This window comes from Myotis myotis, unplaced genomic scaffold (genome assembly GCF_014108235.1).
Source record: "Myotis myotis isolate mMyoMyo1 unplaced genomic scaffold, mMyoMyo1.p scaffold_m19_p_3, whole genome shotgun sequence".
Taxonomy (NCBI): Eukaryota; Metazoa; Chordata; class Mammalia; order Chiroptera; family Vespertilionidae; genus Myotis; species Myotis myotis.
The window spans coordinates 207,475,194-207,489,584 of NW_023416335.1; the positions used below are offsets into that span (position 1 = coordinate 207,475,194).

At 42.2% G+C, this 14,391-nt stretch overlaps 2 protein-coding genes and 1 long non-coding RNA gene across 3 annotated transcripts in view; 2 read left to right on the forward strand and 1 right to left on the reverse strand.

Moving 5' to 3' along the window:
• The first annotated feature begins 1,252 nt into the window (after window positions 1–1,252).
• Window positions 1,253–2,693, forward strand: LOC118651327 (protein FAM50A-like). Its single transcript, XM_036300365.1, has one exon. It carries the CDS (start codon window positions 1,492–1,494, stop codon window positions 2,509–2,511), a length of 1,020 nt encoding a protein of 339 aa, XP_036156258.1. The 5' UTR covers window positions 1,253–1,491; the 3' UTR covers window positions 2,512–2,693.
• A 482-nt stretch (window positions 2,694–3,175) lies between these two features.
• DMC1 (DNA meiotic recombinase 1) overlaps window positions 3,176–14,391 on the reverse strand; it is a 31,000-nt gene continuing 19,784 nt past the window's right edge. Inside the window, exons 12-13 of the mRNA XM_036300367.1 lie at window positions 9,333–9,449; window positions 3,176–3,635 (exon numbers count right to left, since the gene is read on the reverse strand). Coding sequence (XP_036156260.1) covers window positions 3,566–3,635; window positions 9,333–9,449 — 187 coding nt within the window. The 3' untranslated portion in view covers window positions 3,176–3,565. The remainder of the gene's footprint in view (window positions 3,636–9,332; window positions 9,450–14,391) is intronic.
• LOC118651329 lies at window positions 5,834–12,068 on the forward strand. The gene is made up of 3 exons (XR_004966197.1): window positions 5,834–5,901; window positions 7,769–7,867; window positions 11,936–12,068. It is a non-coding gene; the product is annotated as an uncharacterized LOC118651329 (long non-coding RNA).

Sequence of the window (14,391 nt, forward strand, 5' to 3'; positions counted from 1 at the left end):
TCCTCCTCCTCCTCCTCCTCCTCCTCCTCCTCCTCCTCCTCCTTCTCCTTCTTCTTCTTCTTCTTCTTCTTCCTTCTTTCTTCTTTCTTCTTTCTTCTCCTTCTTCGGAGGCTTTGGTTGTATTTACACTGTAAGTCTGTTTTCTCCAGGGGTTGATTTACCTGAAGTCAGCAAACATTCTATTTCTATAAAAGAAGCCATTTCTTAAATGGCCTTGCAGAATATAAAAAATCTGCTCTTAGATGACTTGATCTTTGTTTATTCAGGGGAGCAGTTCTGTGGTTTAAGAAATGTAAAATGAAAAAAAGCTCTAGTTTCCCAGTACCCCACACTGTGAACAATTCTGCTTGTTTGGTTGGTCTCTTGTTTGTTTGCAAATCCCAGCTTCTAACATGCTGTCCTGCAGGCTTTATCTTTGGAACCCTACAATCCAAGACCACACTACTGACTATATAATCATTTGTTCTCTCATTCTCCATAAATATTAGTCTTTTCTCTTAACTAGTGCACACATACTTTGAGAACAGAAATCAGTTTCCCTGTCTATTCTTTATCACTTAGCATTCAATATACAGTTAGTGAGTGAATGACAATGGATGATCAAGTATCTTCTGTAACAAATGGTACTTTCAGAGCTTGAATTAAAATATATATATATATTTTATTGATTTCAGAAAGAGAGAGGGAGAGAGATAGAAACATCAATGATGAGAGAGAATCATCAATCAGCTGCCTCCTGCACCCCCCACACTGGGGAAAAAGCCCACAACCCAGGCATGTGCCCTGATCATGAATCTAACCTTGACCTCCTGGTTCATAGGTCATTGCTCAACCACTGAGCCACGCAACGGGGCTTTTTTTTTTTTTTAAACTCCCCTTTCCTCTCTGAAATGAATAAAAAATAATATATAATATTAAAATGACATTCTTTAAAAGTAATTTCAACTTGTCAAAATGTCAAATGATTTAAAATCTAGCTTAGTTTAATGTTTCTTTTCTGTTGCTGTAAAGCTGAATGTGCTGTTTGATACTCTAAGTTAACAAAAAGCGTTTTGTGTGTGTCCTGTAAACTTTTCTTTCGCAAATGTCTCCCTCCTTTGGAAATGGAACCTGATGGAGGGCGGACATTTCTGAGCTCCAGGACTTCCCTTCCGTAGTGGTTCCCTTTAAAAAGCTAACGTGAGAGGGGGCGGGGCGGGAAGGGGCGGGGCGGGGCGCTCGCGCCTGCGTGTCCCCTAGTAGTCGACGTCACGGCGCCGACGTCAGCTGGCGGCACGTACGCCGCGGTCGCCGCAGCCATTTACTCTATCGGGCTGTGGTGTCTGCTGTCGCCGCGGCCCCGCCGCCGCCGTTGCCGCTACCGCCTCCGCTGCCTCTGCCGCCTCCGTCGCCGCTGCCGCCTCGGTCTCCGCTGCCGCCTTCGTCGCCGCTGCCGCCTCGGTCTCCGCTGCCGCCTTCGTCGCCGCTGCCGCCTCCGTCTCCCCTGTCGCCATGGCTCAGTACAAGGGCGCCGCGAGCGAGGCGGGCCGCGCCATGCACCTGATGAAGAAGCGGGAGAAGCAGCGCGAGCAAATGGAGCAGATGAAGCAGCGGATCGCCGAGGAGAACATAATGAAATCCAACATTGACAAGAAGTTCTCTGCGCACTACGACGCCGTGGAGGCGGAGCTCAAGTCCAGCACCGTGGGGCTGGTGACCCTGAATGACATGAAGGCCAAGCAGGAGGCACTGGTGAAGGAGCGGGAGAAGCAGCTGGCCAAGAAGGAGCAGTCCAAGGAGCTGCAGCTGAAGCTGGAGAAGCTGCGCGAGAAGGAGCGCAAAAAGGAGGCCAAGCGGAAGATCTCCTGCCTGTCCTTCACGGTGGGTGAAGAGGAGGAGGTGAGCGAGGAGCTGGAGGAGGTGGCCCTGGATGAGGAGGAGCTGGAAAGGGAAGAGATCGCCGCCAAGAAGAGGAAATTGGGGAAGAACCCCGATGTGGACACAAGCTTTTTGCCTGATCGCGACCGCGAGGAGGAGGAGAATCGGCTCCGGGAAGAGCTGCGGCAAGAGTGGGAAGCCAAGCAGGAGAAGATCAAGAGTGAGGAGATTGAAATCACCTTCAGTTACTGGGATGGCTCCGGGCACCGCCGGACAGTCAAGATGAAAAAAGGCAACACCATGCAGCAGTTCCTGCAGAAGGCGCTCGAGATCCTGCGCAAGGACTTCAGCGAGCTCAGGTCAGCAGGGGTGGAGCAGCTCATGTACATCAAGGAGGACCTAATCATACCCCACCACCACAGCTTCTACGATTTCATCGTCACCAAGGCACGAGGGAAGAGTGGCCCACTCTTTAATTTCGACGTTCATGATGATGTGCGGCTGCTCAGTGACGCCACTGTGGAGAAGGACGAGTCACATGCGGGCAAGGTGGTGCTGAGGAGCTGGTACGAGAAGAACAAGCACATCTTCCCCGCCAGCCGCTGGGAACCCTACGACCCCGAGAAGAAGTGGGACAAGTACACGATCCGGTGAACGCAGAGGTGGAGCAGGCTTGCTCCCCCAGTTCCCTCCAGTCTCCCCACTCCCGGTATCTCCAGGATTCCAGATGTCCAGCTTCCCCCCTCCTGTGACATGACTGATCATCCCCTGCCCCTGATGCTGTCATTTACTGCTTTTTTCTTTTGTGATAAAGAAATGTACATGTTAGAATCAGACCACTGTGTTTTATTATTTAATTTTGAGATAAAATTCACATAACAAAAGTTCACTATTTTGGCCATTTGCAAGTGTACAATTCAAGAGGATTTAGTACATTGACAGTGTTGTGCACCCATCACCTCTAGTTCCAGAATATTTCCAACACCCCAAAAGGAGACCTCTTACCCTTAGCAGTCTCTCCCCCCAGGCCCTGGCACACTCTAGTGTACTTTCTGTCTGTATGGATTTGCCTATTCTGGAAGTTTCACATAAATGGAATTACACAATTAAAAAAAGAAAGCTAAAGTGAGAGAATCAGGTACCCTTTCCCCAACTAGTTATTATTTTTTTTAATCTTCACCAGAGGATATTTTTCTATTAGTTTTAGAGTGGAAGGGAAGTGGAGGAGAAAGAGAGAGAGAGAGAGAGAGAGAGAAACATCGATTGACTGCCTCCCACAAGCGCCCCAACTGGAGAGAGAGAGAGAGAGAGAGAGAGAGAGAGAGAGAGAGAGAGAAACATCGATTGACTGCCTCCCACAAGCGCCCCAACTGGGTTGGGGATCAGGCTAGGGTATGGTGCTGGAGATTGAGCATGCAACTGAGGTACATGGGCTGATGCTTCACCACTGAGAAAAACCAGCTAGAGCCCCAACTATTTTGATAGGTTTATTCATTCATATATATCCATGAATTGACATACAATGTAAAGTTATAAATCAAGAACTTTTTACATTTTTAGATAAATATGAGTTAAATCTCTTGCCAACTTTCCTTTAATAACATGTTGAAAAAACAAATTCTTAAATCAAGATCTAAAATGTGAGACTGCTTTTCTATTTCTTCATCTCCTAATAAGCACTAAGAAGCAATTTGCATCAATTCACCACCTACTCCTTGGCATCCCCAATTCCTCCAGCAGTTATTGCGAAGGTGGCTTCATTTTCAGGCATCTCAGGGCTAACAGAATGCAAGGGAACAAGTTTATAAAAAGCTCTATTTCTATAAATACTATATTCATGTCACAGGCATCATACTCCTTCAGTATGATTTTCCAGAGACATCTCAGAGTTGGTACAGCTAAATGTGGACTACAGAATTTACAAGTATCAACCCTCAAACATTTACTGAGCAACTTATTTTTTCTCTCTAAATCTTATGAAAGTTTGAGCCAAACAGGACATGCTGGGAAACAAGATCTCAAATGCTCCTGAACAACTTCTATATGTAAGATTCTGAATGTCAAGAAAAATTACCCCAAACTTAGAAATAGGCAAAAAGGATAATTGAATATTCTTTCAGTGTGCGATCAGGCATTGTGTAGCAGACGCTGAGGGGCTTACCTGATTCTAAAGGGGTATGCACCTTTTATTGACTAGACCTAAGTAGGGGAAAACTGAAAGACTGAAATGAACTAAAAGACTACTGAGTAACTTCAGTGGAAAAAACAGGTTGGCTAGCACATCTTTCCAGGTTATCCAATTCTATGAGAACTGTGCTTTTCATTGTCTTTGAGCTATTTTACAACTCTGTAAGTTGTAGGAAACTATGAGTTATATGAATTATTCTTGTCCACAGAAATGTCAATTTTGAGGATGCATGTAATTGATTATTGTCCTGTGGACATTGTAACCCAGTTCTTATCAATTTATAATTCATTTCAGTGTTCCTTATTTGATTGCATATGTATGGTAATTTGCTTTTTCTTTTGATCTAGTTATAAAATTTTATTAGTTACTGCATTAATGAGTTGAATAAACTTGGATATTTTATATTTGTACATGATTCATTGTGTGTTCTTTAAATTTTACTTTTTTTATTCTACAACTCTGTAGGGAAGAGTTAATTTGTAGAACACTAATAGCAATGCAGATGATTCTTGTCTGAGAGCAATGCAGATTACTCCAGTCTATAGCACTGGAAATGAATTTCATTATGTAGAGAAGCAACTGATTTTCCTCCAGTAGAAAATATAACTTCATTTATTGATTTATTTTTTCAAGTATATTTTTTTTATTTATTTCAGAGAGGAAGGGAGAGAGAGAGAGAAACAGCAATGATGAGAGAGAGTCATTGAGAGAGAGTCATTCATCGGCTGCCTCTGGCATGCCCCACATTGGGGATCAAACCTGGGCATGTGCTCTAACCAGGAATCAAACCTTGACCTCCTGGTTCATAGATCAATGTTCAACCACTGAGCCAGGAAAGTGAGGCTGATTTTTTTTTTTTTTTTTTTAGAGAGAGGAAGGAAGGAAGGAAGGGTGGGTGGGTGGGTGAAAGAGACGAGAGAGAGAGAGAGAGAGAGAGAGAGAGAGAGAGAGAGAGAGAGAGAGATTTGTTATTCTACTTATGGATGCATTCATTGGTTGATTCTTATACATGCTCTGACCGGAAATCGAACCTTGGCGTATCTGATCAATGCTCTAATTAACTGAGCTACCTGTCCAGGGCCAAAAAGACAACTTAAAATATTATAATTTAGCCCTAGCCGGTTTGGCTCACTGGATAGAGCATTGGTCTGCAGACTGAAGAGTCCTGGGTTTGGTTCCCATCAAGGGTACATACCATGTTTGCAGGTTCCCCTGGCCCTGGTTGGTGTGTGTGCAGGAAGCAACCAATCGATGTGTCTCTCTCACGTCAATGTTTCTCTCTCCCTCTCCCTTCCACTCTCTCCAAAAATCAATGGAAAAATATCCTCGGGTGAGGATTAACAACAAAAAAAATAAAATATTATAATTTAAAAAAATATGTATTTTATTGATTTTTTTTACGGAGAGGGACAGAGAGTTAGAAACATCGATGGGAGAAAAATATTGATCAGCTCCCACCGAGGATGTGCCTGCAACCAAGGTACATGCCCTTGACCGGAATCAAACCTGGGACCTTTCAGACCGTAGTCCGACTTTCTATCCACTGAGCCAAACCGGTTAGGGCTAAAATATTATAACTTATTGCTGGTAGGAGAGTAACCAATTTTGCATTTACTAGCAAATTTATTTCAGCATTCTTTTGACTGATTACATAAATCCCTGTCTCAAAATATCCTTTGATTGGTGATTTCCTCATTAGTTACAGAATTGAATAAAATCTTTGACACATTCATTTTATATTTATTTGCGAGAAAGTCACATTTTTAACTTTTTGAAAACCCTACTTTAGCATGTACTAGACCTTACAGATTTCACAAAAATGAGACAGCGTCCTTATTCTCAAGAAGTCTTAACAGGTGAGCTATGACATATGACAAATAAACTGTTTCATAAAGTCAGTATATATGTTATAGAACTTTAAAGAAAGAAGACATTATGTTAGGTAGGTTAATTAGGAAAGACTTTATAGATAACATTTGAAGGGCTTTTGAGGCAGAAATGTGAATAATTCAGGTAGAGGTAATAACATAAATAAAAAACTGGGAATAGAGAACTTGTTTTGTGTATAAGAAAGAGGGAAAGAATAAGTTATGTTTAGATATGTTGCATTTGTGGTACTTCAGGAACATTCATGTAGAAGTTATGAAAGCAACTGGGAGAAAAATGTACACTTGAGGGTCAGCTATAGCAAGTTATGGGGGTGGTTACTATGGTGATATTCTAGGAAATGGGCTGGGTTCCTTTTTGTAGTCATTCCTGTACACCTGGGAATTCTTCTGAGAACACTTTTCTGCTCAATTCTTGGGGAATTCTTTGTTTTAACAAGAAATGTCTTTATCTTACATGCGTGTAAGGTAGTAGTTGAAGACATGGGGGTGGCTATAGTAGAAGAGCTATGACTACCCTAAATAGATCATCCCTAATAAACTAAGAAATGGTGTAATGATTAAAAGTGCAGACCCTAGATTTATTTTTTTATTTATTGCTTAAAGTATTACAAAGGGTATTACATATGTGTCCATTTTTTCCCCCCACCCTAGACAGTCCCCTAGCCTCCCCTATCCCCCAGTGTCTTATGTCCATTGGTTATGCTCAGACCCTAGATTTAGACAGCATAGATTCTAATCCTGATTGCATCCCTTACTGGTTGTGCGGTTTGGGGCAAGTCCATTCATATACTCATTTAGAAAATATTTATTGAGCATCTGCTATTATCCCTGTTGTACACACTTGAGATCTATAAGTAAAAAAATAAAAATAGACAAATATCCCTGTCATTGTGGAACTAATATTTGGAGGGAGGGAGAGACAGACAATAAATAATGGACATAATAAATATATTATTCGATATCTTAGAAAATTATGTGTTACGGGGAAAGAAAAAGTAGAGCTAGCTAAAGGCGACAAAGTATGGAAATTGGGAGGAGGCTAGTTGCAATTTTAAATAGGGAGATCAAGATAAGCATTGAGGAAAAGTAACATTTGATCAAAGACTTGAAGGGGGTGAGGGAGATAACCAGAGAAAGGGTAATGTGGGGAAAGATTATTCCAGACAGGGAGAATAATTAGCACGAAGGCCCTAAGGTAGGACTGCGCCTGACATGTATCGAACACCAAGGTGCCCACTGAGGTTGGAGCACTGTGAGCAAGGGGAGAACAGGGAGAACAGGAAGAACAGGAACAGGGGGCCATTCATGTGCTCTGTAAACCACTGTAGAAATTTGGGCTTTTATTATGAATTAAGATGGGGAGCCATTGGAGGATTTTAAGCAGAGAATAGATATGATCTTAGTCTTACAAAGGATCGCTCTGACTTCTGTGTTTAAAATAGACGGTAGAGGAGCAATGGTTACCTAACTGCTTAGGGCCTTGGTTTCCTCATGTGTGAAATGGGGATACTGACCTCTGTCTCTAGGGTTGTTATAAACAATGAAATAGATATAAAGCACTTGGCATGAGGCCTAGCACATAGTAGCCACTCAATGAGTGTTAGCTATTATTATTAGCAGCAGCATCTTCTATACCAAAAAGTTCTGAAATTAAGAAGTTCTTTGTGAGAAATCTTTAGGAACTAGAAAGAAGGGAGTTATATGCTACAGACTAGAAACTTAGAAGATAAGTTTTGACATTTTAAACTCTGATCTAGTTTTGCTATTTTTATTCAAATCTATGAAAATTTGACATAACTAATCTATATAACTTTATCCTTTTTTGAGTCTGCAGAACCCTAGTATTCTCTTAGGATTTTAAGAAATGGAGGAGTTGTCTGTTCCTGCACAGTTTGGAGGGCTTGATGAAATATATAAATGACTGAACATGGAGGTACATTCATTTAACTTAATAAATAGTTACTGAGTTCCTACATGTGCCCAGTAGCTTGCTAGATGCTGGGGACATTAAAGGACCAAACAGTCCCTGTTGTGAGGGAGATGCACATGTAATCAGTTGAAAAGTGTTAGGAAAGTTCTAAGCACAGAAATCTGTCCAAGATATAGATCAAGAATTTTTAGTAAAAACATGAAACAATTCTACTATCTATTTAATGTAACAAAAAACCCCACATTTGTAGCAAATTTCTAGAGATTTTTGAAGCTCCATAAAACACAGCATTTGAATATTATAGTCTTCCAAAGGACAGGCAATAAAAAGCAAAATGGTCTGTATAAAAACCATATAGATGTGGGAAATGATTACTTAATATTTATTCAATAACAATGTATAATAAATACTCTGATTCATAGCAAAAACAAGATTAAGAGCTATCTGATTTCTTTTTTAGTGGTTTTCCCCTCCCTAGTGTAGAGAGTTATTACACATCTTTGCCTTGTTGCTCAGGGATGGCTAATCAGTCAGTCACAAATATTGCACATCTCTGATCTCCCAGGCATAGTGTCCCTATCCTCAAGGTATTTAATGTCTAGTAAGGATGACATATGCTATACTATAAATCACTACCAATGGAATGTAAGCTGTATGAGGGCAGGGCCTTGTTTTTTTTTTGTTTCACTGATCTATCCCTAGAACCAAGACCAGTTGACATGTAGTAGGTTTCTCTTTAAAATTTATTGTTTGTAATTATTTTTTTAAGAGGGAGAGTAGAAGGGAGAGAGGGAGACAGAGAGAGACAGAGAGAGAGAGAGAGAGAGAGAGAGAGAGAGAGAGAGAGAGAGAGAAAGAGAGAAAGAAACATCGATGTGAGAGAGACACATCAATTGGTTGCCTTCTACACATGCCCTGACCAGGCCAGATTGAACCTGCAACCCAGGTACGTGCCCTTGACCGGGAATCAAACTAGTGACACTTTAGTGTGTGGGCCGGTGCTCTAACCACTAAGAAACACTGGCCAGGGCTGTTTATAATTCTTAAATAAATAAAGTACTGTGAAAGAATATAAGGTATAATATAGGGTATAGCCTAGACTGCAAGGGTCAGGAAAAGTGATGTTTAAACTGAAACTTGAAAAGAAAACTGGCAGGAAGAAAGGAGAACATATTCCTGCCATACCTTGAACTTTTCCTGCACTTAACCACACTTCAATTGGAATTACTTCATTATCTAGCTTCACTGTAAGCTTTGGAAGGCCAGGGACCGTCTTTTTGTCAATAGAATCCCTAAATCCCTAGAACCTAGTGCACAGTAAGGCCTTCCCAATTAGTGGAATAATTTTTGAGAAGGAAATTCAAACAATGTAGTATCTTCCAGCAGTATAATTACAGCCTCTCAAGAGAGACAATTTCATTTAATACCACATGTACAAGAATCTGATTAAGAAAAGGAAAATATTTACCTGTCATAAATCTTGGCAATTCTTAGTTCTCCTCTTCCCTTTCGCAAGCTTATTCTTGTTGTTGATGCATGAGCGAGAATGTGTCCCCCAATGGGTTTTTTGGGGTCTGCCTGAAAACTGAATTAGAAATACCTTTTCAGGTTACAACATATGAACTATATAGAGTAAAACTTGCAATTTCAACGCAACTTTTCTGTGGAGGATGGCAGTGGATGGAGTAGGTGTGTGTTCTGAACAAGCAGAGGTTTGGCCCAGCCAGTGAGGCTCAGTGGTTGAGCTTTGACCCAGCAACCATAGAGGTCGTGGTTTAATTCCCGATCAGGGCACATGCCCAGGTTGTGGGTTCGATCCCCAGCCAATTGATGATGTTCCTCTCTCACTGATGTTTTTATCTCTCTATCCTTCTTCCTCTAAAAACCAATAAAAACATATTTTTAAAAAATGAACAAGCAGCCGAAACCAGTTTGGCTCAGTGGGTAGAGCGTCAGCCTGCGGACTGAGAGGTCCCGGGTTCGATTCCGGTCAAGGGCATGTACCAGGGTTGCGGGCACATCCCCAGTGGGAGATGGGCAGGAGGCAGCTGATCGGTGTTTCTCTCTCATCGATGTTTCTAACTCTCTATCTCTCTCCCTTCCTCTCTGTAAAAAATCAATAAAATATATATATATAAAAAAAAATGAACAAGCAGAGTTCATTAACTTTGGAGTGAGGTAGGGTTTGGAGTCACCCAGGCTTCTTGTTTTGTTTGATTTTTTTAAATAGAAAAAAAACACACACAAATAAAACATTACTCACTATCTTGGGGTTAAGCAATTTTTCTTCTTTGCAAAATACACTTTATTTATTCATTCATGCACTCATTTATCAGAAATATTTATTAACAGCCGACTATGTGCCAACTACTATTCTAGTCTAATGAATAAGAAACATCCAATGCTCCTTCATGATGCTATGATGTAAATGAGAGCAGATGGAAAAATCCTTGTATGTATTAACTGTAGTTGGAAGCCTTCAATGTTGTACAGGTTATGAATTTGCAGTGAGAATAATCTCAAATAGAGAAGTTATCAAGAATATCAAGAACCTTGGACTGTAGAAAAATTGATACTGCCACAGAAGGTAGAAGTTAGAAGATTCTATCAAGGGGAGACAAGAAAGGATAGTCAGAGTTAGCTACATGGGCTGAGAAGTTTTAACAGCTATGTTACAGGTGGCCTCTCAGTACTGCCCAGTAATCCTGTACGAGCACGGTGAGCTTCACCTCCCCTTTCCGCAACTTCAGCAGTTCCCTTAAGTGCCCTTCTGCATTCCTGTCCCCTCATCGTTGACAACACCGCCTGCTTCTTCACAAAGAAAATCAGTGCTTTCAGGAAGCCGCGCCCTCAACTGCACCTTCTTTCTATCTGCCGCCTACACACTTACTTACAGCTGTCGCCACTCTTCCTCCCTCCCCCTCAAACTTTTCTTGTCCTTAGCTCAGCAGCTCCTCTTACACATCGATGCCTTTGCACACAGGATTCCCTCTGAAATGAAAGCCTCTTTTCCACTGTTGTCATCCTTCCTGTGAGTCTTTCAGGGAAAAGTTAGATAACCCTGAAACAGAGTAGAACCTGCCCCCTCTGTGCTCTCACACTACTGTATACATTTTTCTATTTCTAAAAATTAATTAATAATTAATTTATTTATCCTCTCCCGAGGATATTTTTTCCATTGATTTTGATTTCTAGACAGAGTGGAAGGGAGGGGGACAGACACACAGAGCGAAACATTGATGTGAGAGACACACGATGGGTTGCTCCTGCACGTGGAACCTAGCCACCCTGGCCAGGGCTGCAGTCCTCTATTAAAGCACATTAGGATACTGAGTCGACGTCAGCCTGGATTTAGTTCCTGGTAATATGCAGATGACAAACAGAACCAGATTTGGCCCTTTCTGTTCCTTTGGGGGTGGGGGATTGGGGGCTTTATAAGGGAGGAGGGGCAGAGGTGCCAAGGAGAAGGGTTAGGGGGCCTGAACAGAGATTGTGGATTGCAAATTAATGAGATTAACCTAACTTTTCCCATTCAGCCACCCCACCGCTGGCGGGGCCCGGGAGCTGAGCGGGCGTCCCAATTGCCCTGGTTAATCTCATTAATTTCATTGTGCGGCCGCAGTTCACCACTCCTCCGCCTGACCTCTCTGCCGCCACCCTTTCCCCTCGGATTGGGTCCTATTTTTGGGTTCGATTTCCTCTGCAAAAAGCTCAAATCCATTGTGGCCGATTTTAGTTTGGGGCTACTTTTCTTTTTTCCCTTTCCAATTTGGTTTTGTTTTGAAGAAAATGTGAGGGGCAGCGTTCACCTCCAGAAGGATTGAAAAGTCCGCTCTTCCTCCGGCCCTGTGTACTCGCCGCCAAATCTCACCTCTGCTTTATTTTATCTTGAGCTGCCCTCCCTAACGGAATTGGTTAACTCCCCCCGCCCCCCCTGCCCCCCCCCCCCCCCCCCGCCCCAACCCTTTTGTTTTTGCAAAGGCCAAAATTTGTATAAAGGCACATTTGTATAAACGATGGAAGAGGTGCCACGTGCTTCTTTAAATATGTACCTGTTTTTATTTTTTGCAGTCACTTTGCATCTGAAAACTACCATAGCGGTCAGTCCCTAAGCCTTAACCAGCGGAAACCAAATCTGGCCCCTACTGACACTTGGCCATCAGATGCAGCATTCTGAACCAGTTTCCAGGTGTTCACTGCATGGGTGTCGGTAGGTTTTGTGTTTTTTTCTTTTCTTTTTTAAAATTGTATTTTGGAAATGGGGTGTGTTCTCTCCCAAACTTTTTGTAATAAAATAAAAAATAAAAATAAAGCACATTACATTGCAAATTTTTTTTTTTTGAGTTTTAGAGGATGTTTATTAAAGCTGGTGTGGACAAAAGGGGCCACATGCTAACCTGACAAGCTCAGGGAAGGCCTGCATGGCGGTCTTGCAAACTCAGAGACCTAGAGTAACCACAAAGGATGGTCTGAAATGAAACTTTAACTAAAAGCAGTTACGGCGGGTGGTTACATCCTAGGTCAGTGATGGCGAACCTCTTGAGCTCGGCATGTCAGCATTTTGAAAAAACCTAACTTAACTCTGGTGCCGTGTCACATATAGAAATTTTTTGATATTTGCAACCATAGTAAAACAAAGACTTATATTTTTGATATTTATTTTATATATTTAAATGCCATTTAATAACAAAGAAAAATCTACCAAAAAAAAAAATGAGTTCGCGTGTCATAGATTCACCATCACTGTCCTAGGCGGATATCTTCCCTGACAAGGTCAGCCTTTACCTTAGCTGAGTCTATCTGTCTTTTTGCATCTATAATAACATACCCTTGAAATGTCTGGGTAACTTGTAACTTCCCTTTTCTGGACTCCTCGGGGCACAACCTAATGTGCCTGGGTGCCAGGACAGATACCACAAATTCTTTCATTGTTATCATGTTAATTGTTCCTGCACCCACCTAAGTATGTGTCTATCATTTTACTTTTTATCCAATCCCAGGGGTCCCCCGCTTTGCTTTCTCCCGCCTCTCTAGCCTATCACCAATGGATTTCATGTAACCCACCTACTGTCCCTTCCTTTGACTGCAATGTATAAATATAGATGTAACCCACCATTCTCAGGAGCATTATCTCAATCCATTGAGGTTCTGCTTCCTGGCGATTGTCGACAGTTTGGCTCAAATAAACTCACAAAAATTCTTTACAGATTTGAATGTTTTTATGTTAACACTGGGGACAGTGAAACAAGAAGGGCTGGGAAATGAGCCTAGGCTGGTCTGCTTTGGCTCACTAAGAAGTGAGAAATGGAGGCCTTGGGGACAGGTTCAGGGGGTCTGTCTGGGATGAACTGCTGCTGCCTATTGCTACCCTTGGTTGCAAGCCTCCTGGGGCCCTTAAAAGTTTAGGAGATTATGTCTGTGGGGGAAGAAGAGGGTGGGGGAAGCATGAGCTTACTCCTGGAAACGATTGCCCACCACACTGCAATTTTTAATTCATGGGTCTCACTCCCCACTATATTATAAATCTTTGTAACTCCAGTGCTTAGAAAAGTGCCTATAACATAGAAGGCACTCAACAAATATTCATTCTGGAATGAATACAGAAAAGAAGATAATTTGGATCGCCTTAGTTTAGATCCTTTTGAATGGAGATTTGTAATCTTCAAAGGAGCTATAATTAAAAAAAAAAATCATGAAGGGTGTTCTGACAGAAGAAAAATGTACAAGGAGATAGAATTTCTCCCTAATTGAAGTAACCCTCTCCCAACCCCTGTACAGATAACCTAAAGAAGAGTCGGAAACTGGAGCTTCTACATGTATAGGCCTGGTGTTTTCTTAGCAAATTATTGTTTGCCTTTTCAAATGTAGTACCCCATGCGCAAAAGAGAATTGGTATTACTGCTTATTCTTGATTAGAGCTCCGGTGCATGGATTCTTGCACCAGTGGGGTCCCTCAGCCTGGCCGGCGCCTTCTCGCAATCCGGGACCCCTCGGGGGATGTCAGACTGCCAGTTTCAATCCATCACCATGGCCAAAACCGGCAGTCTGACATTCCCTGAGGGATGTAGTAGTGCTCAAAGCAGCAGGTGGCCAGGGAGGAGCCTGAGCCCCAGCCTTGCTGTGCTGCTCCTACTCAATCCGGCCCTACTGTGCCGCCCGGCTTCTGGCCCATTGATCAGTTGAGCAGCGCTCCCACTGTGGGAGCACACTGACCGCCAGGGGGCAGCTCCTGCATTAAGCATCTTCCCCCTGGTGGTCAGTGCACATCATAATGACTGGTCATTCTGCCGTTTGGTTGATTTCCGTATTAGCCTTTTATTATACACGATAGATTGTTCTAGGTGAAGAGCCTGAATGTTAAGAAGAATGTCATCTCCAAAGGGAGATGATTTTGAATGAACTAAATAGGGAAATAAATGATAGGATTTGCAAAAGTACTAAGAAAATATATAGGAAAGCTATGGGGGGGAAAGTACTTAAAATGAGACATATGCCGAAACTGGTTTGGCTCAGTGGATAGAGCGTCA